The 26,312-nt window shown below is 43.6% G+C and overlaps 1 protein-coding gene across 1 annotated transcript in view; it reads left to right on the top strand.

The window, feature by feature from the left end:
* Nucleotides 1-26,312, top strand: part of HIP1 (huntingtin interacting protein 1) — a 173,844-nt gene that overhangs the window by 30,477 nt on the left and 117,055 nt on the right. The window contains exons 2-3 of the mRNA XM_077294376.1: nt 21,079-21,142; nt 24,859-25,001. Coding sequence (XP_077150491.1) covers nt 21,079-21,142; nt 24,859-25,001 — 207 coding nt within the window. The remainder of the gene's footprint in view (nt 1-21,078; nt 21,143-24,858; nt 25,002-26,312) is intronic.

Here is a 26,312-nt window from a genome sequence, read left to right on the forward strand (position 1 = left end):
AATAATGGAGAGGCGTTAATTATGACACCTATCCATTATTAATCCAATTGTAGGAAAGGGTTAAAAAACACACACACACATGATTACAAAGTATTTTAATGAAATAAAGACAGCGGTTGTTGTAATAATTTATTGCTCTCTCAATCCATCAGGAACACCCTCGCTTGGCAACATAATAAACGCACAAGATACATACCCTCAGATGTCAGATCACGTCCCACGATGTAATCCATCTGAAGGGGTTAACTAATATTACAGGCAGGAGCCCTGCTAAATGCAGCGGTGTGCTGGTGCTTGTAATTCCCCTGCGAATGAATGAAATGTAGGTCATTGACCTACATTTCCCTCAGTCGCGGTGATGCGCCCCCTGGTGGATGTCCTCATATGACCTGGAGCGTGGGAAAAAGTTCCCAGGCTGCAGTTTATGAGAACATCCACCAGAGGGCGCCTCACCGCGACTCAATGTAAGTACAGATCCAGCTTTCCTTTCAGCACCCGGGGGATTACAGGCACCAGTGAGTGGTTTATCGCAACTCGTGCCTGTAATATTAGTTAACCCCTTCAGATGGATTACCTCGTGGGACATGATCGGACATCAGAAGGTATGTATCTTGTGCGGTTATTATTTTGCCAAGCGAGGGTTTCCTGATGGATTGAGAGAACAATAAATTATTACAACAACCGCTGTGTTTATTTCATTAAACTACTTTTAAATCATGTGTGTGTGTGTTTTTTAACCCTTTCCTACAATTGGATTAATAATGGATAGGTGTCATAATTGACGCCTCTCCATTATTAATCTGGCTTAATGTCACCTTACAATAGCAAGGTGGCATTAACCCTTCATTACCCCATATCCCACCGCTACAGGGAGTGGGAAGAGAGTGGCCAAGTGCCAGAATAGGCGCATCTTCCAGATGTGCCTTTTCTGGGGTGGCTGGGGGCAGATGTTTTTAGCCACGGGGGGGCCAATAACCATGGACCCTCTCCTGGCTATTAATATCTGCCCTCAGTCACTGGCTTTACCGCTCTGGCGGAGAAAATTGCGCCGGAGCCCACGCCAATTTTTTCCGCCATTTAACCCTTTATTTCAGCAGCTACAGCGCTGAAATTTTGCACATACACACTACTAACGTTAGTAATGTGGAATATGCAAAAAAAAGGGGATATGAGATGGTTTACTGTATGTAAACCATGTCTCATATCCTGTCGGGTTTGTGCAGGAGAAATGAGAAGCCGGCAATTGAATTAGCGGCTTTAATGCTATCTAGTGCTGCATTAAATATAAATATACATATATAGGTGTCTCACTGACATATATATATGTATATAGACACATTCTATGTGTATATATCTAGTCTATTCTAACCTGTCAGTGTGATTTTACTGTACACCGCGCTGAATTACCGGCTTTTCAAAGGACACCGGTGCGTAAAAATCGGACAGAACTCGCATGGTGCGAGTGCTGTGCGATTTTTTTCTCGCACCCATTGACTTGCATTGGCGAGTCTCGTCCGAGAATCGCAGCAATACGCAGCATGCTGCGATTTTTTTCTCAGCCGATCCAGATTTTTCTCAGTCCGATTTCGGCTGAGAAAAAAATCGCAAATCAAAAGACACCTATTAACTAACATTGGTCCGAGTGCAATCCGATTTTTTATCGGATTGCACGCGTCCGTTTTCCTCGCAAGTGGAAAGGGACCCTAAGAAGTATTATCCTTTCAACAAACTTTGCATCAGTTAACTGTGAGTACATGAGGAAAAACAATTGTCATTTGGATTGTGAATGCAGAATTAAAAACCTGAGAATGTCAAAGAAGCGTCACATTAAATCAGCTGTATTTGAACATTTCACCATCACTCAAGATAGAAAACATTATGTCTGTCAGTGTATGACAAATGATCCAGACGAAAACAAATGCTGTGAAGCCAAGATCAGTGCATATTCAGGCAAAGATAAAAATGCTCCTACCAGAGCTTCTAATCTAAAGAGACATTTACAGCGCTTTCATCCAGAAGTACTGAAAGCAGTGGATGAGAAAGACTGCATCCAAACCAGTGAACCAGTGCCCAGCTCTTCCAGCCAAACAAAGTCGAGCAGAGAACTTTGCAGCCATCAGTTGCAAGATATTTTGTCAGTGACAAAGTTACTGTGACAATGACAGTAGATACATTTAAAAAACCAGATCATAGAGCTTGTTGTAAAGGATAGTGTGCCTATTTCATTATTTTCATGACCAGCTTTTATGTGTCTGAATGGGGAAATGGCCCGCAAGCTTGGTGTTTCTCTGGAGAGAGAGAGTATTAGAAAATTAGTAATCGAAGAAGCTTTTAAACAAAAGGAAGAACTTAAAAAAACTCTCAAGGGACGCTTTCTGTTTCTTAAAATGGATGCCTGCACACGTCAGAGTGAACTATTTTGCCATCAATGTCCGATTTGTTTGTGACAAAAATGAAATAGTTACCAAGACATTGGCAGTAAAAGACACCAAAGCTCATCACACCAGTGAGTTTCTCCAGGTCTTGGTGGAAAAGGTTCTGCAAGACTATGAACTTAAAAATGAGCAAGTTCTTTCTGTCGTAACTGACAATGCTTCAAATATGATAAGTACTATTAAGCTAATGAATGAGAGTAATGATGGTGACCAGCAGCTAGAAGAACATTCTGGGTCCACAGACACAGAAATGTTTGAAATAGAGGAACACAGTATTGTAACTGAGGAGCAAACTGAAGTTGCTTCAGATGAACAGCAACATGATAGTTTAGATGATCTTGTTGAAATTGTGTCAATACGTTCTTTCATTCATCACATGCGCTGTGTTGTGCATACGCTACAGCTGGCTATAAGAGACAGTCTGCAAGAAGGACATGCTGCTGCACTGATTGGCAAGGTGAGAAAATTGGCTACTGTTGCCAGAACCCCTAAAGTTGACTCAATTTTGAAGAGACGTGCTGGAAAAGGGGCAATTATTGATCAAGCCACACGATGGGGCAGTACTTAATGATTCAGCGCTTGGTTGAACTGAAAACCTTTCTTGTAGACATGGCTAACCATCAACTGACGCTAAATGAAAGTCAGTGGAATCAGGTGACTGAGCTGGAAAAATTGCTAGAGCACCCATTTACAGTGACTAAAAAATTACAAGCAGAGGACTTAACTCCAGGTATTTTCTTAAAGGAGTGGAAGAATCTAATGTTATGCCTGTCCCAAAGAGAAGGGTTACTTGCAAGTGGCATTGCTACATCAATGAAACGGAGAGAGGAGCAACTATTACAAACTAACATTCTTTTGGCAGCTGTTTATGTAGACCCAATGCATCGGATTCTTCTAGATGATCAACAGCTAACTAAAGGAAAAGAAGCTCTGTTTGAAATAGCAGTAAGGATGAAAGGGTTGCAGAACAGTCAGGAGGAACAAGAAGAATTTGGTCGTCCTGCCGGATCTTCACCCTCATCAACTGATGAAGAATTTAATTTAGAAAAATATTTGGATCACAAGGATCGTGCAAAGCGTTCCCGCATAGAAGAGTCATCCCCATCAAAGAACACAGCCAGTACATTTCAGCAGAATTTTTCATGTGCACTAAAAGAAATTGAGAAATTTGACAGTTCATCAAAAATAACAGTGCAACAAGCGATTCCTCTGTATCCTGACATTGTCAGAGATGTTGCCCGAGTGTTTACTGCTTTGCCACCAACCCAAGTTAGTGTAGAGAGGTTGTTCTCTGCTCTCAAAATAATTAGATCAGATCTGAGGGCATCCATGAAGGAGGATCTGACAGCGGCAATACTTTTTCTGAGGACAAATTTAGAGATTTCTTATTATTATCTGCATAACAGTGTTTATTGCATATTTACTTACAAGAGTTTAGAAAAGTTTATAAAAGTTATTTGCTATATTCTAATTGTATTCTAATAAATATAGTTTTTGCTCTAAGTGGTCTGATTACTTACCGTATTTTTTGGACTACAAGACGCACTTTTTCCCCCCCAAAAAAGGGGGGAAAATGGGGGGTGCGTCTAATAGTCGCAATGCAGGCTTACCGTGGCGGCAGAGGTGCGGCGGCAGAGGTGTGGCAGCAGAGGTGCGGAGATGAGGAGGCGCAGTGAGCGGGGTCCCTTTTCCCGGTGAGGTGATGCAGCAGCCCGGTAAGGCAGCAGAGCCGGGTGAATCCTGTTGTTATCGGTGGGCGCGGCCATCTTCCTGAGGCCGCGCGTTCGCAGATGGAGCTCTGCTGCCCGGGGCTTCAGGAAAATGGCCGCGGGATGCCGCGCGTGCGCAGATGGGGATCGCGGCAGCCATTTTCCTGAAGCCCCGGGCAGCAGAGCTCCATCTGCGAATGCGCGGCCTCAGGAAGATGGCCGCGCCCACCGATATCGACAGGATTCACCCGGCTTTGCTGCATTACCGGGCTGCTGCATCACCTCACCGGGACTTTGGACTCTGTATACCGTACTCCATCCTTTTGCTTCCCAGGATGGGTGCAGCAAGGTTCAGGAAGGATCTCGTGGGCACATGGACTGGAGATGATGGAGGTAGTGGTGTACATTGTGAAGCGAGTATTCCACAGGAGATCAGATGTCTGAGTCCTTGCCGCTTCCCGGCGCTCCTCAGCACCGCATGGCACGGCCGGCTCTCCGCCTCCAGCAGGGCTCGCAGCAGTACAGAGGCGCTTTTCCCGCAGTGTCCGGTCATGGCGGCTGTGTCTCGGTAGCGGAGCTCCTCACTTATTACCGGCTTCTGAAATAATTATTGCGCTGAGGAGCGCCGGGAAGCGGCAAGGACTCAGACATATGAGCTCCTGTGGAATACTCGCTTCACAATGTACACCACTACCTCCATCATCTCCAGTCCATGTGCCCACGAGATCCTTCCATCACCTCACTGGGGAAAGGGACCCCTCTCACGCCATACCTCTCACTGCTCCTCCTCATCCCAGCACCTGTGCCGGTAACCACTGCTGCAACCCTCCCATGGACACCAGGCCGTGGCGTCGCCCACCTAAGCAGGAAGGGACCCTGCTCAGGTGCACGCCGTACCGCATCACCCCACCTCTGCCAACACCATGCCTCTTGTGACCCTGCTCTGCCACCGCCAGCCCTCAGGTAAGATACTGTAAATTCGGATAATAAGACGGACCCCCATCTTATAAAAAATCTTTTTTTCTGCAATTTTCACCCCAAATTTGGGGTGCGCCTTATGGTCCGGAGCGTCTTATAGTCCGCAAAATACGGTATATGATGGTGAGAAACTGAATAAGCACGATGTTAATATTTTACAACAGTAAATTTATTGTTACGAATTGGCCATTTATGAAGGAGTCGGAGTCGGAACCTGATAAAATCCAGGAGTCGGAGTCGCAACTGTGGCTTACCGACTCCACTATTTTGGTGAAAAGTCCTCTTTAAGATGTCCCACAGTTCTTGATACATTTTTCTAATACTGAAAGTTGATGTAAAAGTTTGAACTACATATGTTCCACCCTAATTTCTGTCTTCAGCCAGGTTCACATGACCATAGAAAACCACAGGAGCATGTGCATAGCGGATGAGTACAGGAGAGCATGCGCATAGCGGATGAGTACAGGAGAGCATGCTCTAGCCTGGTACGTGAACCACACCAGACTAATGCATGCTTGAATTTTATTTATTTTTTTCTCAGTTCCACTCTATATTAATACACTGTATTAAAGATTAAATGGTGCAATTTAAAACTACAACTATTCCCACAGAAAAACAAGCTCTCGTATGTCTATAGCGACTGAAAAATAAGTTTTGGAAATGAAAGAAATGCAATAGTTTTAATTTTTTTCTATCTGGAGCAGAAAGTGGTTAATCCTGAAATATAGGGCGTAACTTTTTGATAGCTGGTTGTCCATTTGGTGGGACAATGAATGGAGCAGAGTCCGAGCAGGCGCACCTTTGCTCCATTCGACTTGTGCTCTGCAGTGTCCAGTTCTCAGGATTAAGATCCCCATCCTTGGGATTTGGAGGAGGGGGGGGCCATAGTCAGCGAAATAAAAGATATCACCTATCCTGACCCATAAATGCACCTACGAACTTGAATGTTCTGAAAAATATACAGACTTCAGTGTATGGAGATCACTATTACTCCATCTAGTTTGGCAGAAATGTAACATTGTTCATTGACCTTCATTGAAGGTTTTTACATTGATATGGGATAAAAGGTTTACTTTTTACTTAGTCAGTGAACACACGAGCTATTGTAGGAAGATCCTGATGCTTACTCAGTCTGCAAAAGTATATGAGTAAGAATTCTTTCTAACTTATGCCTTCCGATAATGTGAACATGTCGTGGAACTTGTACATGCCAGGGGTTTTACAAGCGGTGATGTTTTGCTCAGGTCATCAACAAGAGTTTTCTTACAGTTTTACTCCTTCCCTCCCTTTGATCAGCCGTTTTTTGGGGGTTGTGCAGTTTTAGCGAATGTTGCAGTCTCTTTATTGTTTGCTAAGCTCAGCTTCGTAGCCTTTATAGTTGCTGTGCCTGGTACTGGAGATTGGAAAATTTTCATCCGATATTTTTGTATACAAGAAAAATAGATGACTCACAAATAGAGATGGGCAAACCCAAACAGTAAAGTTTGGGGTCCATACCAAACCCCCAAACACCAACTTCTCCAGGAAGTCCGGGTTGTGGTTCTAGTTCAGTATGACAGCACGACAAACACCGACGGTCTAAACTGCGGTAAGATCATTACCACCGGTCAGCGAGCTGCAGTTCCCACGCTGTCAGATGATAGTGTAGGCCAGCAGCTGTGACTGGCAGTATTACCTTCGGTCACACATGTTGACTGATGAGAGAGTACTACTCCCTTCAGCCTGGGAGTACTCATCAGTCGGCGCTTGTGGAAAAATAAATAAATAAAAAATGACATGGGGTCTCTTCTATTTTTGATAACCAGGCAAAACTGTCAGCTTTTTCATGGCTAATTATCAAAAATAGAGGAGTCCTACGACTTTTTTTTATTTTTAATTATTTAAATTAATAATAAAAAACCCCCACATTTTTGACATCCAGCCAAACTAAAGCAAACTGCTGTATGCTGGTATTCTCAGACTGGTAAAGGGCCATAGATATTGTCCACCCTTTCCCCAGCCTAAATAGCAGCCCGCAGCTTTGTCTGGCTCTCCCCACTTGCCCTTTGTGTGGTGGCAAGTGGTGCAACAGTTGTGGGGTTGATATCAGCTGTTTTATGGCCTCTGACATCAAGCCCACAGGTTAGTAATAGTTAGGCTGCAGTCACACTATCAGTATTTGGTCAGTATTTTACATCAGTATTTGTAAGCCAAAACTAGGAGTGGAACAATCAGAGGAAAGGTATAATAGAAACATATGCACCACTTCAGCATTTATCATCCACTCCTGGTTTTGGCTTACAAATACTGATATAAAATACTGACCAAATACTGATAGTAAGCAATCAACCAACAGCACTCAGGTAATCACGGTGCACGCTCCAAAGTCCATGGATCCAACTGGACCAATACTCACAAAAATTGAAGAAAGAGCCGCATCCATTTCCAGGTGAAAAAATATTGCAAAAGTCTTTATTCTGCCATTACATGATACAACGTTGTATCATGTAATGGCAGAATAAAGACTTTTGCAATATTTTTTCACCTGGAAACGGATGCTGCTCTTTCTTCAATTTTTGCAAATACTGATAGTGTGACGGCAGCCTCAGAGTGTAAAAAAAGACACAGCGAGAATAAAGTCCTTTAATTGAAAGACAGACTCCTTTATTTGAAATAAAAAGCAAAGTTATACTCTCCTTATGCATAATCCATTGAAGCCCTTGTCCCCTGTAAAAACTAAAATAATAAACAACCATATCCCTCATCTGTACAAATTGAAGATTAGCAATACTGTCCCACACCGTAATCCATCTCTGCGATAACTGGTTTCAACCTGAACGGTGCCATGATGCGACCGTCCAGGCTAAAAACAAGGATGCAATGAGGTTCTGCAAGTGACGACTAGTGACCTCATAGTGGTCATCATCGGTCACTAAAGGTGCATTCCAGGCTCACGTCATTGAATTTTCTCACGGTGATCTCACTGAGGTTACCGCTGTTCATCATCCCAGTACACAGTGAAGTGCCAGTGGGAATGCACCTTCAGTGATCAGCGGTTACCTTTATGACGTTACTGCTCGTCACTGAAGCTGCACTCGCATCACCTCATTGTGTCCTGGTTTTCAGCCTGGACAGTCGCATCATGGCACCATTCAGGTGGTAAACCAAATATCACAGAGATTGATTGCGGCATGGGACAGTATTGCCATACCTCCCAACTTTTGAAGATGGGAAAGAGGGACAAAGTTTGTGGCGCGCAACGCGGCAGATTTTAGGCCACGCCTCTGACCACACCCATTCATAATTAGTCACACCCATGTCCCAACCACACCCATTTAGCACTGCTGATCACACTGTTTTATATACAATAATTATAAACAAAAAAATATGGCCACACAGTGCTCCATACTGTATATTGACCCCACATGATGCTCCATACTGTAAAATGGCCACACACAGTGCTTCATACTGTATAATGGCCACACAGCGCTCCATACTGTATAATGGCCACACATGATGCTCAATACTGTATAATGGCCACACATGATGCTCCATAGTGTATAATGGCCACACATGATGCTCAATACTGTATAATGGCCACAGATGATACTCAATACTGTATAGTGGCCACACATGATGCTCCATAGTGTATAATGGCCACACATGATGCTCCATAATTTATAATGGTCACACAGTGCTCCATACTGTATAATGGCCACACAGTGCTCCATACTGTATAATGGTCACACATAGTGCTCCATACTGTATAACGGCCACACACAGTTCTCCATACTGTATAATGATCCCATATTATGCTCAATACTGTATAATGGCCACACATGATGCTCCATACTGTATAATGACCACACATTATGCTCCATACTGTATAATGGCCATTGGCCACACATGATGCTCCATACTGTATAACGACCACACATGATGCTCCATACTGTATAACAACCACACATGATGCTCAATACTGTATAATGGCCACACACAGTTCTCCATACTGTATAATGATCCCACATGATGTTCAATACTGTATAATGACCCCCCTCACTCCTGTATGCATGGCTCATATTCCCCCCCCTGAATGCATGGCTCATATTCCCCCCCGAATGCATGGCTCATATTCCCCCCCTGTATGCATGGCTCATATTCCCCCCCCCCCCGAATGCATGGCTCATATTCCCCCCCCCCCCGAATTCATGGCTCATATCCCCCCCCCCTGAATGCATGGCTCATATTCCCCCCCGTATGCATGGCTCATATTCCCCCCCGAATGCATGGCTCATATTCCCCCCCGAATGCATGGCTCATATTCCCCGCCCCTGTATGCATGGCTCATATTCCCCACCCTGAATGCAAGGCTCATATTCTCCCCCCTGTATGCATGGCTCATATTCCCCCCTGAATGCATGGCTCATATTCCCCCCCGAATGCATGGCTCATATTCCCCCCTGAATGCATGGCTCATATTCCCCCCTGAATCCATGGCTTATCTCTCCACCCCCCCCCGCTCCCACTCCTGCTCCCATCTTGCATGGCGCGCCGGCTTATGTCCTCCTTCATCCCCCTGTCCCCCGTCCCTCATACTCACCTGTCCCTCATACTCACCTGTCTCACATCGCGCGTCCGCGCCGACATCCCTCTCGCTCTGTCCCGACTCCCGGCGCAGCACCTTCTTCCTGCGTGAGCGGTCACGTGATACCGCTCATTAAGGTCATGAATATGCGCATATTCATGACCTTAATGAGCGGTACCACGTGACCGCTCATTCAGGACGAGCTGTGTACGCCGAGACCAGGCATCGCTGGAGCAAGGTGAGTATCGTCTTCAAGGAGGGCGGGTGGCCGGGGGGGAGATAAACAGACTGCAGGGGGGCGTGGCTTAACACAAGGGGGCGTGTCGGTTGCTTCTCCTGCTGTCTGCGGGATCAGAGCGTCCCGTGCTGGACAGCGGGGCGAAGCAACAAAACCGGGACAGTCCCGCACAATGAGGGACGGTTGGGAGCTATGGTATTGCTAATATTCAATTTGGACAGGTGAGCAATATGGTTGTTTATTATTTGGGTATAGCTTTGTTTTTTATTTTCAAATAAATGTGTAAAACAGGGTTTTGATTTTTATTTCAAACAAAGGATTTTATTCATGCTGTATGTTTATTTCCAAACTTACTATGGGGTTAGTAATGGAGGTGTCTTATAAACGCCTCTCCACTACTGACCCCTGGGCCTGATGTCACCTGACAATGCAAAGGTCACATCAACCCCACAAATATTACCCCACTTGCCACCACCACAGGACAAGTGGGAAGAGCGATTTGGCAAATTTTATTGATGCGCCGTTTCTGGGGCAGCTAAGGGATGATAGTCTTAGCCTGGGAGGAGGGCCAGCTTCCCTACCCCATTCCCTGGCTATTAATATAGCTGTCCACAGCTGTCTGTTTAGCCTCTGCTGGTTTTAAATTATGAGGGAACCTACGTTAAGAACAGTAATGTTACATCATAGCAACTGTTTCTCTTAAGGTACCGTCACATTAAGCGACGCTGCAGCGATAGCGACAGCGATGCCGATCGCTGCAGCGTCGCTGTTTGGTCGCTGGAGAGCTGTCACACAGACCGCTCTCCAGCGACCAACGATGCCGAGGTCCCCGGGTAACCAGGGTAAGCATCGGGTTGCTAAGCGCAGGGCCGCGCTTAGTAACCCGATGTTTACCCTGGTTACCAGCGTAAAAGTTAAAAAAACAAACAGCACATACTCACCAGCGCGTCCCCCAGCCTCTGCTTCCTGACACTGACTGAGCTCCGGCCCTAACAGCACAGCGGTGACGTCACCGCTGTGCTTTCACTTTCAGTTTAGGGCCGGCGCTCAGTCAGTGTCAGGAAGCAGAGGCTGGGGGACGCGCTGGTGAGTATGTGCTGTTTGTTTTTTTAACTTTTACGCTGGTAACCAGGGTAAACATCGGGTTACTAAGCGCGGCCCTGCGCTTAGTAACCCGATGTTTACCCTGGTTACCAGTGTAAAATATCGCTGGTATCCTTGCTTTTGCTGTCAAACACGGCGATACACGGCGACCTAGCGACCAAATAAAGTGCAGACCTTCTAGCAGCGACCAGCAATTTCACAGCGGGATCCAGATCGCTGCTGCGTGTCAAATACAGCGATATCGCTATCCAGGTCGCTGCAACGTCACGGATCGCTGGCGATATCGCCTAGTGTGACGGTACCTTTACTTTGCAAGTGAGATTGCCAGACTGATAAACACCCACAAGTCTGGCACTTGGTACTCCAGCATTCAACAGTCCGGCACAGGAGCTATTGTGAGACCTGGTGACTTGAACTCAGGTAACCTTTCAGGTTGCCTGAGTTGAAAGTCATCAGGTCTCCCGGTAGCTGCGAGGCCTGGAAACCTCACGGGAAATTTTGAGAGACATTTTACGGTTACGGGAGTTTCTAGCTGCTGGAACACCTGGAGACTGTGAACTAAGGTTACCTTGGGTGTGTATTTTACTGTAGTTGTTAATAAATAAAAAAATAAATTAAAAAAATGGCGTGGTATCCTTCCCGTAATTTTCATAAGCTTCAGAGAGAAAGCCGATGGCTGAGGGCTTATGTTAATATTTTGGAAAGGAGGGTAATATTCCTAGAGGTTCCCAGGCTATTAATATCAGCTCACAGCTGTTTAGTTAGCCTTTGCTGGTTATTTTCTGCGGGGACCCCAGAAAAAGAATGACATAGTGTCTTCCCATAATTTCAAACCAGCGAAGGCTAACCAGGCAGCTATGGACTGATATTAATAATCAGAGGAGGGGGCTAGGGAAATTGGCCTTCCTCCCAGGCTAAGAACATCATCCCTCAGCCTCCCCATAAATGGCGCATAAATATGATGCACCAAAACTGGTGCTTAGCCTCACTTCCCCCTTGCCCTGCGGCGCTGGGTAGTGGGGTAATAGTTGTGGGGTTGATGTCAGGGTTAGTAATGGACTGTAATGGTGGGACTGTAGGCAGACTCTTATCTTGATGCTCTAGGCTCTCATGAGGAACTCTGCTCTGTCTCTATGATGAGGAACAAACACAATCTTTGTGCTTTGAGGCTGCCTTTTTTTGGTTTCTTTGAGAGCACCATGATAAGACTCTGCCTACAGTCCCGCCCCTGAGAACGATTATCTCATTAACTGAAAACTTTTAACACTGATTAAACAAGAACCACAAGACAGATTTCTTCACTCCAGGTATCATTTTAATCAGTATACCAGCACCAACATGACAGTGCCTGTAGATTACTTGGCAAAATCCTTCTGACAGGTTCACTTAAAAACTTATACAGACCTCTGTGGATTTCGATCCGATCTTAGACTGCAACACACAGACTGGCCACGGGTCTCCTTACCTGAGTGTGTGAGCCTCATAGAAATACACACTTAGGTCGGGAGAGCCATGGCCAGTCTGTGCACTAGCGATCTGTGCTAGGATCAATTGGCATGGATGTCTGAATGTGCCCTTACTCAGACCCTCTTTAACTCCTTAACAACCTATGAAATTCCTTTTTTTCATAGGTCAAAAAGGAATGTATGAAGCAATCTCCGGAGCTGAGCCTAATTTATATGACTATAACATAGACGGGAAAAAAAAAGTTTTTTCCCCATGAAAAAGAAACTCGATAAAATAACCCTCAAACATATTTTTTGTTACCATGTCCCAAAAAGTTTGGTTTATCAAAATATAAAATTATTGAAAACATAGATTAAATTCTGAAAAAAAAAATCAAAATGCCCGAATTTTTTCTTGTTTCTGCACTTCCTCAATAAAATCCAATCAAAGTGTCGTATGTACCCCACAAGGGATTCAATACATGCATCAACTCAGCATGCAAACAGCAAGGCTTTATATGGCACTACAGACAGAAAAATCGAAACGTTACGGTGACCGAAACAATTTTTTTTTTTTGTACAAATTTCTTACATTTTTTCACGACAAACTGGACACGTTTAGTATCAGTGTAATAGTACTGACCTGGAGAATCATGTTTCCTGGTAATGGCGGAATTGCATTGGTTGTTTATTTTTTTCCTGCAATTTCACCTCACTTGGAATTTTTTTCCCCGTGTATCAGTAAATTATATGGTAAAATGAATGTTGTCATTCAAAATTACTTCTCCTCCCTAAAAAAATAAGACGTCACGTGGAATGATAAAAAAGTCACGGCTCTTGGAAAATGGAGAGTTAAAAAAAAGGAAACGCAAAAATGAAAAATTCCTGCATCATTAAGGGTGTAAATTCTAAAATATATATATTATATTTCTGTGCGGTCATGCACATAGTATGAGGTCTTTGTGCTTAGTTCCAGCAGATTTATAAAATATTCATATACACACTGCAATACACATTAGTCTCATAGTGATTGGTTGAGCCGGGTGCTTGGATCTCTTCTTAAGGCCCCGTCACACTTAGCGACGCTAAAGCGATCCCGACAACGATACGACGATCAGGGATCGTTGCTGCGTTGCTATGTGGTCGCTGGTGAGATGTCAAACAGTGAGATCTTCCCAACGACGCAGCAGCGATGCGGCGACCTGTACAACGATGTCGTTGGTCGTTGTGACCCTGTCACATGGCAGCTATTATGACGATTCAGACCTCGATGAGGGACGTCCTGTGTGACGTTGTAGTCAACGAGGTCGTTGGTAAGGTGTCAAATACAGCGATGTGTGCTACCCAGCGGGACCTCAACGATCAAAAAAAGGTCCAGGCCATTCCGACACGACCAGCGATCTCACAGCAGGGGCCTGGTCGCTGCTACGTGTCACACATAGCGAGATCGCTACTGAGGTCGCTGTTGCGTCACAAAACTTGTGACTCCGCAGCGATCTCGCTAGCGACCTCGCTTAGTGTGACGGGGGCTTTACATAGACTGCAATGATTGAGATCAATATCAAATCTGAGGAATGTCCTGGAGAGAATTTACACCAGGAAGAGCTTTATAGGCCATCTATGTAATGTATCGGCATTGTGGCCTTATTGATCCCATGACGGCCTAATTACATCCGACTGTTGTTAATATAAAAAAACCTTCTGAAGTGCTGGATAATCCGCCTCCATATGGCGCTATATCGCCATTAACTTTTAAGGGGATTTTATTCCAGCAGTTCTAATGAACAGCTGTACAATGGACACGGCGTTGACCTTTATCTGCTGTGAGCCAAACTCTTATATAATCCCAATCCAGGTCACTTCATCCAGTCTAATTGCACTGTGTAGAGTATTGCCTGGAATAATCGTTCTTTCTCCTCCCGGTTTCTCAGAGGTGATGTGATTATAGGATTAATACAAGTTGTCACTGTACGTTTGTGCTTTTAATTTCTGACCTTTGTGGTATTCGTTGTGTAAACTTTGATTTCCTGCTTTGCTAATGTCAGAGCGAAGCTGTGAGTGGAAAATAAAACTGCCCAAGGTGCACACTGCTTCTGAAGTTTTATTATTAGCAGTATCTACAAAGGGCAAATTGATTTAATGCGAATCAAATGTTTCAATAATTTGCTGAACCTGTCGAATTCAAACAGTTAGCGATTCGCTTGCCACAAATAATCAACAATGGCCACTGTCAGTTTACACATTGCAGAAGAAAAAAGGGTTACATGTCCTTAGACGCAACCTGGCAGGCTTCCCCATAATGCCTTGCTAACACCACCTATCAGGAGGGAGTGTCATAGCCTCTATAAAAACCAAGGCAGGGAATGCAGTAGCCATTTTAGGGGTGAATCTGGATAGTGACAGGATGTCTCAACTCACAGCTGAGCAATAAAGGAAATGAGAAAAACCATAAAACACTGAACAAACATTACAGATAGTGTGTGACGGCACAGCAGTGAAAAACAGTTACATTACATCCATTTATCCACAGCCATATACACTCACCGGCCACTTTATTAGGTACACCATGCTAGTAACGGGTTGGACCCCCTTTTGACTTCAGAACTGCCTCAATTCTTCGTGGCATAGATTCAACAAGGTGCTGGAAGCATTCCTCAGAGATTTTGGTCCATATTGACATGATGGCATCACACAGTTGCCGCAGATTTGTCGGCTGCACATCCCAAAGATGCTCCATACAAGGCAGGATGGATCCATGCTTTCATGTTGTTTACGCCAAATTCTGACCCTACCATCCGAATGTCGCAGCAGAAATCGAGACTCATCAGACCAAGCAACGTTTTTCCAATCTTCTACTGTCCAAATTCGATGAGCTTGTACAAATTGTAGCCTCAGTTTCCTGTTCTTAGCTGAAAGGAGTGGTACCCGGTGTGGTCTTCTGCTGCTGTAGCCCATCTGCCTCAAAGTTCGACGCACTGTGCGTTCAGAGATGCTCTTAGGCCTACCTTGGTTGTAACGGGTGGCGATTTGAGTCACTGTTGCCTTTCTATCAGCTCGAACCAGTCTGCCCATTCTCCTCTGACCTCTGGCATCAACAAGGCATTTCCGCCCACAGAACTGCCGCTCACTGGATTTTTTTTCTTTTTCGGACCATTCTCTGTAAACCCTAGAGATGGTTGTGCGTGAAAATCCCAGTAGATCAGCAGTTTCTGAAATACTCAGACCAGCCCTTCTGGCACCAACAACCATGCCACGTTCAAAGGCACTCAAATCACCTTTCTTCCCCATACTGATGCTCGGTTTGAACTGCAGGAGATTGTCTTGACCATGTCTACATGCCTAAATGCACTGAGTTGCCGCCATGTGATTGGCTGATTAGAAATTAAGTGTTAACAAGAAGTTGGACAGGTGTACCTAATAAAGTGGCCGGTGAGTGTATATGTTGAGGTCACCTTTACGCTACTAAGGCTGCATTTGTGCTAAAAAGCTTGAAAGGAGTTGGATACAGTCCTAAGAGACTTCAGTGTTACATGCATCATTTCTGATCAATTATAGTACTTGCAATTCTTGCAAATCACATTTTTTTGAAGAAAAATGTTGAATGGCTTGAGAATTAGAATTTCGATAGATTTGCTTAGGCTACTTTCACACTTCCGTCTTTTTTCCTTCGTCGCAATCCGTCGTTATGGGCAAAAAACGGATCCTGCAAATGTGCTTGCAGGATGCGTTTTTTGCCCATCGACTTGTATTAGCGACGGATTGCGACGGATGGGCACACGTCGGTTCCATACTGCGACGGAAGTTCAATGTAACTTTTTTGTGCGACGTGTCCGCCATTTTTGACCGCGCATGCGCGGAGGAAACTCCGCCCCCTCCTCCCCGCTCATCACAATGGGCAGTGGATGCGTTGTAAAGCTGCATCCGCTGCCCACGTTGTGCTAAATTTTGCACAACGTCCATCGGTACGTCGGGCCGACGGTTTGCGACGGCCCCGTACCGACGGAAGTGTGAAAGTAGACTTATTTATAGCAATGTACTTTCAGACGTTTTATCAACGTGTGGCACAGAGAGACAGATAATGGAAAGATTGAGTCAACTTCTCCACTTCTTATCTGGTTTCAGGTGTGATTTTCAAATTGCCCATACCTGTTACTTGCCACAAGTGAGTTGGACCTAGCATCACATGCTGGAAACAAAGTTGTTTACCCAGAATTTTGGAAAGGTGCCAACAATTTTGTACAGCCTATTTTTAGGGGCTTTGTTTGAAATCATGTCCAATTTGCCTTTTGTTCTGTTTTTTTTGTGTTGTTCCAATACACACAAAGGAAATAAACGTTTGTATAACAAAACATGTGTAGTTGCAATAATTTTCTGGGAAAAATATTTCATTTTCTGAAACAGTTTCAAGGGTGCAAACAGTTTCTGCCATGATTGTACACACACACACACACACACACACACACACACACACACACGCTCACACACGCTCACACATATATACAGTACAGACCAAAAGTTTGGACACACCTTCTCATTTAAAGATTTTTCTGTATTTTCATGACTATGAAAATTGTACATTCACACTGAAGGCATCAAAACTATGAATTAACACATGTGGAATTATATGCTTAAAAAAGTGTGAAACAACTGAAATTATGTCTTATATTCTAGGTTCTTCAAAGTAGCCACCTTTTGTTTTGATGACTGCTTTGCACACTCTTGGCATTCTCTTGATGAGCTTCAAGAGGTAGTCCCCGGGAATGGTCTTCCAACAATCTTGAAGGAGTTCCCAAAGATGCTTAGCACTTGTTGGCCCTTTTGCCTTCACTCTGCGGTCCAGCTCACCCCAAACCATCTTGATTGGGTTCAGGTCTGGAGACTGTGGAGGCCAGGTCATCTGGCGTAGCACCCCAACACTCTCCTTCTTGGTCAAATAGCCATTACACAGCCTGGAGGTGTGTTTGGGGTCATTGTCCTGTTGAAAAATAAATGATGGTCCAACTAAACGCAAACCGGATGGAATAGCATGCCGCTGCAAGATGCTGTGGTAGCCATGCTGGTTCAGTATGCCTTCAATTTTGAATAAATCCCCAACAGTGTCACCAGCAAAGCACCCCCACACCATCACACCTCCTCCTCCATGCTTCACGGTGGGAACCAGGCATGTAGAGTCCATCCGTTCAACTTTTCTGCGTCGCACAAAGACATGGTGGTTGGAACCAAAGATCTCAAATTTGGACTCATCAGACCAAAGCACAGATTTCCACTGGTCTAATGTCCATTCCTTGTGTTCTTTAGCCCAAACAAGTCTCTTCTGCTTGTTGGCTGTCCTTAGCAGTGTTTTCCTAGCAGCTATTTTACCGTGAAGGCCTGCTGCACAAAGTCTCCTCTTAACACTTGTTGTAGAGATGTGTCTGCTGCTAGAACTCTGTGTGGCATTGACCTGGTCTCTAATCTGAGCTGCTGTTAACCTGCGATTTCTGAGGCTGGTGACTCGGATAAACTTATCCTCAGAAGCAGAGGTGACTCTTGGTCTTCCTTTCCTGGGGCGGTCCTCATGTGAGCCAGTTTCTTTGTAGTGCTTGATGGTTTTTGCAACTGCACTTGGGGACAGTTTCAAAGTTTTCCCAATTTTTCAGACTGACTGACCTTCATTTCTTTAAGTAATGATGGCCACTCGTTTTTCTTTACTTAGCTGCTTTTTTCTTGCCATAATATAAATTCTAACAGTCTATTCAGTAGGACTATCAGCTGTGTATCCTCCAGACTTCTGCACAACACAACTGATGGTCCCAACCCCATTTATAAGGCAAGAAATCCAATTTATTAAACCTGACAGGGCACACCTGTGAAGTGAAAACCATTCCCGGTGACTACCTCTTGAAGCTCATCAAGAGAATACGAAGAGTGTGCAAAGCAGTCATCAAAGCAAAAGGTGGCTACTTTGAAGAACCTAGAATATAAGACATATTTTCAGTTGTTTCACACTTTTTTGTTAAGTATATAATTCCACATGTGTTAATTCATAGTTTTGATGCCCTCAGGGTGAATGTACAATTTTCATAGTCATGAAAATACAGAAAAATCTTTAAATGAGAAGGTGTGTCCAAACTTTTGGTCTGTACTGTATATGTATGTGCATGTACAATCATGGCCGAAACTGTTGGCACCCTTGAAATTGCTTCAGCAGTATATATATGTATATACCGGTATATGTATTTTATACCATAGAGTAGGTTGCAAAAAATCCTCTAAGTGCAAAAAAATTGCAAAAATAGTGGCAGCATTAAAAAGTGTTCATTGGCTTTGACCTACTAATCATAAACTGTAAGCTGCGCTGAATCAATCAGCACTTAAATCAGCAACTTATGGTCATGTGAAAAGCAGGAAAGTGGCAGAAGAGGCCCAGTGGCCGCTATAACATTTCCCTAATGCTATACATGCACTGGCTGTCTTGAAAGCAACAAGCTGCTTATTTAGCTGTCAGGCAGAACATGTAGAAAGTGGTGATAATTGCCGCAGCGCAGGGAGACGTAGACTGTGTGATATACAAACACTCCATTGATGCATTACATTAGAAGGAATGTATGACGCCTGCCTTAATCTGTAAACATCCTCCAGAAGTCAAAACTAGTAATTGCTGTTTGCTGCTATGTGCTATAAAGTTAAAGAGGTTCTCCGGTTTGCTATAAATAATGTAACTGTTCTGCTTGTATTAATACAGCAATTTGATGTAAAAAAATGTCACAAAGTATGTTAATAGTTGATCTTAGGGACCATGTTGCTGCATGAGATGTATTGCATGTCATCAAAAAGTTTTGGCTAACTTTTTTAAGCACCTGGAGAACCCCTTAGCACATTCTTATCGATCGACAATCTGCAAGGAGTTTGTATGCGTTCCTCATGTTTGTGTGGGTTTCCTCCAGTTTCTCCCACGCTCCAAAGACATACTGATAGGGAATCTAGATTCCCAGCCCCAGTGGGGACAGTGATGATGATGTCTGTAAAGTGATGTGGAATTAATGGCGCTATATAAGCAAAGCATAATAAATAAATACCCACACAATCAGTGACAATCTACTGTAAATGAACATTATTTTGCTCAAAAGAGACACAAATGACCAATTTAAAAATAATTAATTTCATTTCACAATACAGGTTGTAAACATTATTAAATGGATCTGTTAGACTTGATGAGGCAGGTGTACTTCCTATGAAAATCCATGTCAGAATGACTATTTAATCCAGATATATCAATTTTTTGAGTCCAGCTAAAGAGTCAAACAGCTCATGATTCCAAGTGCATTCAGTCTCTACCCTCACAGCTTGACTGACTTCTGCAGCTTGTACTGAGCAGTGTGAGATCTCAGCAGCACATGGGAGGAGGGGCACTGAAGAGCTGCCAGTTAAGCTAGATGGGCAGAGATTGACTGAAAATTTTATAGAAGTATTTGTCTTGTAAAGTCTAGTTACAGATCCTAATTTAATAGTAAGAACCCAGTTCGCCAATATAATTGTTGAAGCGGAACAAGTGTGAAGCATTATAAGCAACACTACATTATAAGTTTATGGAGACAGATCTTAAAGCCCATGTACATTACGCTAATGTTGGCCGAACCTGCTGATATCTATGGCTGTGGCTGACAATCTAATGTGTATGGAAGCCCCGGACAGTTAAGGCCCTCATACACAATTAGACTCACGTCAGCCAACCCTGCCGATATCGTTTTATTCACCCAACACTCTAAGGCCCCTTTTACACATCATTTTTTTGCCATCAGGCGCAATCCGTCAAATTAAAAAAAAAAACGGATCCGGCAACTGATGGGGCCTTATCTGTTTTTTTTCTCATAGACTTGTATTAGCGATGGATTGCGACTTATGGCCTAACATTTCATCCGTCGTTCGCCGGATCTGTCGAAAATTGTCCGGCAGCCGGAGACAACGGACAAAGTAACGTTTTATTGTGTACGTCGAAAAAACGGACAGCGATGGATCCGTCGCCGTCCATCGTTTGCTAGAATGGAAGCCTATAGAGCCAGATCCGTCAAATGACGGAATCCGGTGACGTATTCTGTTTTTTGTAACTGAGCATGCTCCGATCCAATTAGCCAGATCTGCTAGTCGGATCCATCCAAAAAATCGATCTGTCGCATCAGTTTTTCACAATCTGCGACCGATTCGTCGAGCCAACAGATTGTGACTGATGGCAAAAAACTGATGTGTGAAAGGGGCCTAACCGGCCAACTCATCATCGGGGGCATGAGTGATCTGTCTAACTAATGCTTGGCTGACAGCCATCTAATGCATATGGGGGGCTTTAGTCCATGTAGTTTTTTTTCTTTGACAGAAATAATGTCACAATGTATTCAAGTAATGAAATGGTCCACGACGTAAATGAATGTGATGTGTTATGAGTGCTATTTCATTGGGACGTACCTCCATTTCCAACAGGTTGGTAAATGAGCCCCAGTAAATGCTCAGCAGTCCATCATTGTAGTACTTAAGGCACAGCCGCCATGTTCAGGGTCCCTGTTACTGACGTTTGCACTGTTAATGTGTTCAAAGCTGTTTCTCACCCGGTTCTTACTGTTTCCTTTTTCAGACTGTGAGTATAAATAAAGCTATCAACACTCAAGAAGCCGCCGTGAAGGAAAAGCATGCAAGAAATATCCTTTTGAAAAAATACCAGCTGTGGGATGTTGGAGTCCACGGCTGAAGGTGTTCAGTGAGAGCGTGTGGGAGGAAGGGCTCACAATTGCCGCTGAATGGGATTTTACAGCCGGCTGTGTGGCATTGTGATAGTGCTATATGTGCTACAGGATGGGGGTGGTAAAGGAATACTAAATGCTTCAGCACATTAGGATTTGTGTCCCTGCAGGGCAGAGCTGGCAGCCTGTCAGGCTATTCTTAGAGAATTAATATTTGACTTATTCATAAAACATGCAACTATAACAGAACTGAGCGGAAGACCGAACCGAGACTGAACCGCGTCAGTTGTCTTTATTGCAAGCCATATTCCACAAGCAGGAAACGTTGTGGCTCTCCCCATTCGTCAGCTTTATTGTGTCCCATATTCCACAAGCAGGAAATGTTTACTCAGGAATTAAGAATTTTGAAAACTAATGATCTGCCCTGGCTGATCAAGAAGCCGATTTCTCTGATAAGATATATTACAACATTTCTTATTTTCATAAAAATTAAAACGATGGTTACTCTTTAAGTTTGCACTGTCTAAGAAATTACTCTTTAAGTTTTTTGAATTAGTACTGATAAATGTGCCCCATTGCCTATAGATACTGTTCCTTACGGTGGGGATGATGACTCACACAGGCCTCAGCATTGTCTGTTCTTCAGACTGGGAGCATTGTCTGAGAATGTCGCGCCTTATTTTAATGCATTCTCCCTAGTATTGCTTAATGAGTTTCATTAAGCAGCCTACACCTAGATTGACTGTATAAAGTCTTCTTTTTAATTCTGGCTCCATTAACTCTGTACTTTCCAGGTTTTATCACCAGCAAAAGAAGCAGAAAAGATAAAAAAAACACCTCCTAGTTACCCAAAATGTCACATTGAGGGCTCGTGCACAGACCGTAAAAATCAGATGCTTGGTATCCATTCCTCTAACGGATTGCACTCATCCCTATTTTATTCTATGGGGTTGTGCACATGCTCCATTTTCTCACCGAGTCGGTCAAGGAAAAAGTCGCAGCATGCCGAGTTGCATCCGATGCACACTTGGCCACACGTGTCTACAGGTCCGTGGACGGACTGTACTCAGATGACATGAGTGTGGTCTGATTTTCATGGACTGACAGAATGGAGAAGGTTTTTTTTTTCTTCCCCACATCCAAGAAAATCAGATAGCACTATGATCAAACTACGATCAGAGATTTTTAATGACAGATTTTTAATGATTTGGGTCCTAATGAATCAGAAACATAATTTGCAAAATTTTTACAAGTACGGATTTTTCAGAAAAGGGCGTCCCAATATTCAATTAAAAATGACAATGACATGATTTCCTATTTTGAAAACATTCATTTTACAAACACAACACAAAAAAATTGGACCTAATTATAAAAATTATAAAATCATAGCTGATAGAAGCTAAAGATTAGGCGTCCCAAAAAAAGGACATTGGTAGATAATGGGTTAAGAAAAATGGTCGTACGACACTAGCCTTGGTATAACTGACCCATTTTGGCAGGACTGGTTGATCATCTGTTGTAGGTTGTGGCTTTCTGACTCCACCAACAGATGTTGCCGGGGAGAGAAGGATCGAGCCAATGGAATTGTAATGGCTAATCCTTTAGTTTTCATAGGAGATTAGCTGTTGCCAGAGGTTTCCTCGCTTAGAAAAGACATACACTTTTGGCCGAGTTGAGCTATCATGTATATGCAGCTACTCTACGTGCATTTGCATATTTCCCATTAGGGATGGGGGCAGTGTTCTGGATCACTGCGTTGAGAAACACGTGATGGTGTCTCCGTGGTGTTGGATGTTTTGGTCTCCCTGAGGTCAATCATCTGTACGTTCACATGTATATGGAGTAGTCGTGATAATTGTCTGCCGAGTAAACATTCAGGCAATTCATAATTAACATTGAATGATAGCACAGGTTAGATCGTTTGCTGGCTCAACTTCAGCTGCCTTATCGGATGGTAGTGTAATGTCTCTTTTACTCACAGGGATATTAACATTCGCTCGTGCCCATCAGTTTTGCGATAGTGACAGCAGGAAGAGTTGCTACTTTGGTTGTCACTTTGTTTGAACATTCTATTTCAATCACAATTGACCCTCAAGTTCTGACATTGGCAACCAATATGACGTTTTTTTCGCTATAAAAACGCAATAAAACCGCGAAAAAAAGCATACATTAAACATCCTATTATTAGAATGCATTCCGCATTTTGTGTGCAGATGCTGTATTTTTTTTCCGCGGCGGAATCGCATTCCGGAAAAAAACGCAGCATGTTCATTCTTTGTGCGGAATCGCAGGGCTTCTGCACACATAGGAATGCATTGATCCGCTTACTTTCCAAATGTGGCTATGCCCACCATGCGGGAAGTAAGCGGGATCATGTGCGGTCGGTACCCAGGGTGGAGGAGAGGAGACTCTCCTCCAGGCCCTGGGTACCATATAATTGTTAAAAAAAAGGATTAAAATAAAAAATCATGATATTCTCACCTTCCAGCGTCCCCGGCAGTCTTCCCGCTCCTTGCAATGCTTGCGTTCCCCAGGATGCTTTGTGGCAATGATCTGTGATGATGTGCAGTCTCGTGAGACTGCTACGTCATCTGAGGTCATTGCCGCAATGCATTATTGGGACCGGAGCATCGCGAGGAGCGGGAAGACTGCCGGGGACGCCGGAAGGTGAGAATATCACGATTTTTTTTTATTTTTTTTATTTTTAATGTTCCATCTATTTACTATTGATGCTGCGTAGGCAGTAAAAAGTTGGTCACACTTGTCAAACACTATGTTTGACAAGTGTGACCAACCTGTCAATCAGTTTTCCAAGTGATGCTACAGATTTCTTGGAAAACGCTAGCATTCTGCAAGCTAATTACGCTTGGAAAACGCTAGTGTTTAGCGGGAATACGCATGCCAATTCCGCATGCATTTTACTCGCAGCACAGTTGCGGAATTGCCGCGGAAATTTCCCGCGGCAATTTCGGACATGAGCACATAGCCTAAAGATGACATGTTTTTGTCGTGTGATCTTTTCAGGAGTTATAAATATTAAGTAATGGTATTTTAGGTTACTGGTCCTTTCATAGCATGTACAGTTGCTGATCTATTCTAGTGCAAGACTCAGCAGATGGGTCATGTTGTTTTTCCTTGGCCAAGGTCCCATCTATTCTTTTCAGGATTTGATCATTCTTTTTGCCCTTTTCTCTCAGAGTACTAGTTAGGGCTAAGTATATTCCTGCTTACTTTTGCTAATTTTGTTACTTGTTTTTCTCATATACATTGTCAGCAATCATGATAGGATAGGAAATATTGTCCTTCTACATCCCAATCATGTAGGTTAATGAAGAGTTGCTAATGGTGTTCTCCCTAAAATCATAGGACATGAAAGCGCGCCATTATGAATGGCCAGTAGCTCCCTAAATAGTTAGATGTATCACCGCTGACGTGGGAATGATGGCCGGTAGAGCACTATGTAATTAATACTCCAATCACAGTAGTCTGTGTATGTTATCATAGTCACAACAGCCCCATAACTCTGATAACATCATGCATGTCACTGGGCCACACATGGCATGCCTCATCATCAGTTGATCATAAGGAGGTGATGAGCTTTATCCTATTATTTTTCTGAGTATGTTCTGATGAATCACAATTTTCTAAGTGTTATGTCCTTAATTTACTTCTACCTTGTATTTTGGGAACTCACCATGAGAAGGGAGCTCAGACCTTCTGGGTAGCTGTGAATCGGCTGCCCCTGTCTAGCAATGCAGTTCTCTGCTGGAAATTTTGTCATGTGTTTCACAAACTGCTCCGAGATGGACACCCAAATGTAAGTACAGCTAAACCTATAGAGATGACTGAGCTGTGTCACTGTGTCATGAAAAAGCATAGGACTCCTGTCATCAGTTTCCTAACTACAACCCCTGTATGTTCACCCCCAAACTATTTGTACGTGCATGTAGCTCTTTCAAAGACAAATACATCAATGCCTTTACATGGTCGGTCTGTTCCTCCCTTACTGAAAAATCAGCGTTTGAATTGATATGTAAATGAGGATGAAGAACTATTTGTAGATCTGAAGCCTTTGTCACTCCAGCTCTATTCCCCGCTCTTTGCCTTCTCCTGCTTGACTCATTGCTCTTTTACCTGAAGTCACACAGCAAAGAGGCTGTCAAGCAGCAGGAGAAGGCGGCGCTGGGCGGGGAATAGAGCTGGAGTGACAGAGGCATCAGATCTACAAATAGTTCTTCAGCCTCATTTGTATATCAATTCAAACTCTGATTTCTCGGTAACGGGGGAACAGATGTATAGGCATTTCTGAACTTGTCTTTGAAAGATCTAAATACTTTGGGGGTGAAAAACTGATAATGGATTCCCTTTAAATATTTATAGACTCAATCGTTATGAAGAACTGTATTTTACTTTAAAAGATATTGACATTTTGGATAAACCTCGGGCTCCGATTCATTAAAATTGTAATTCTGTAATAAAGAGAGCGCTGGAGTAAGATGCACCAGATTCATTACAAGTCTTGTGTTTCTTTATAAAATTGGCGCATCTTCCACCACCAGAACTGTACATCAGTCATAATTTCTGCCACTTTAGTGGCATAAGGGTATGTGCACACTTTGCGGATTTGGCTGCGGATCCGCAGTGGATTGGCCGCTGCGGATCCGCAGCAGTTTTCCATGCGGTGTACAGTACAATGTAAACCTATGGAAAATCAAATCCGCTGCGCACATGCTGCGGAAAATTCCGCGAAGAAACGCTGTGGATTATTTTCCGCAGCATGTCAATTCTTTGCGTGGAATCCGCAGCGTTTTACACCTATTCCATTATAGGAATCCGCAGATGTAAAAACGCAAGCGAAATCCTCACAAAATCTGCAGAAAACCCGCAGTGAATCCGCAGGTAATTTTACCTGTGTATTCTGCAGAATCCGCGCGGAAAAACCCGCATTGGAATTCGCAACGTGTGCACATACCCTAAGTTGTGATGAATTTTTCAGGCTTGCTTGACCATGTCCCATCTTCCCGAGCTTCTCATCTTCCAGTTGGTGGAGCTGGCCGGGACTGACAAAAAAACTTTGGGTTCCACAAAAACTTTGCAAAATTTAAATCACATGTACACCAGAAATCTG

This window comes from Ranitomeya variabilis, chromosome 3 (assembly GCF_051348905.1).
Source record: "Ranitomeya variabilis isolate aRanVar5 chromosome 3, aRanVar5.hap1, whole genome shotgun sequence".
NCBI classification, from domain to species: domain Eukaryota; kingdom Metazoa; phylum Chordata; class Amphibia; order Anura; family Dendrobatidae; genus Ranitomeya; species Ranitomeya variabilis.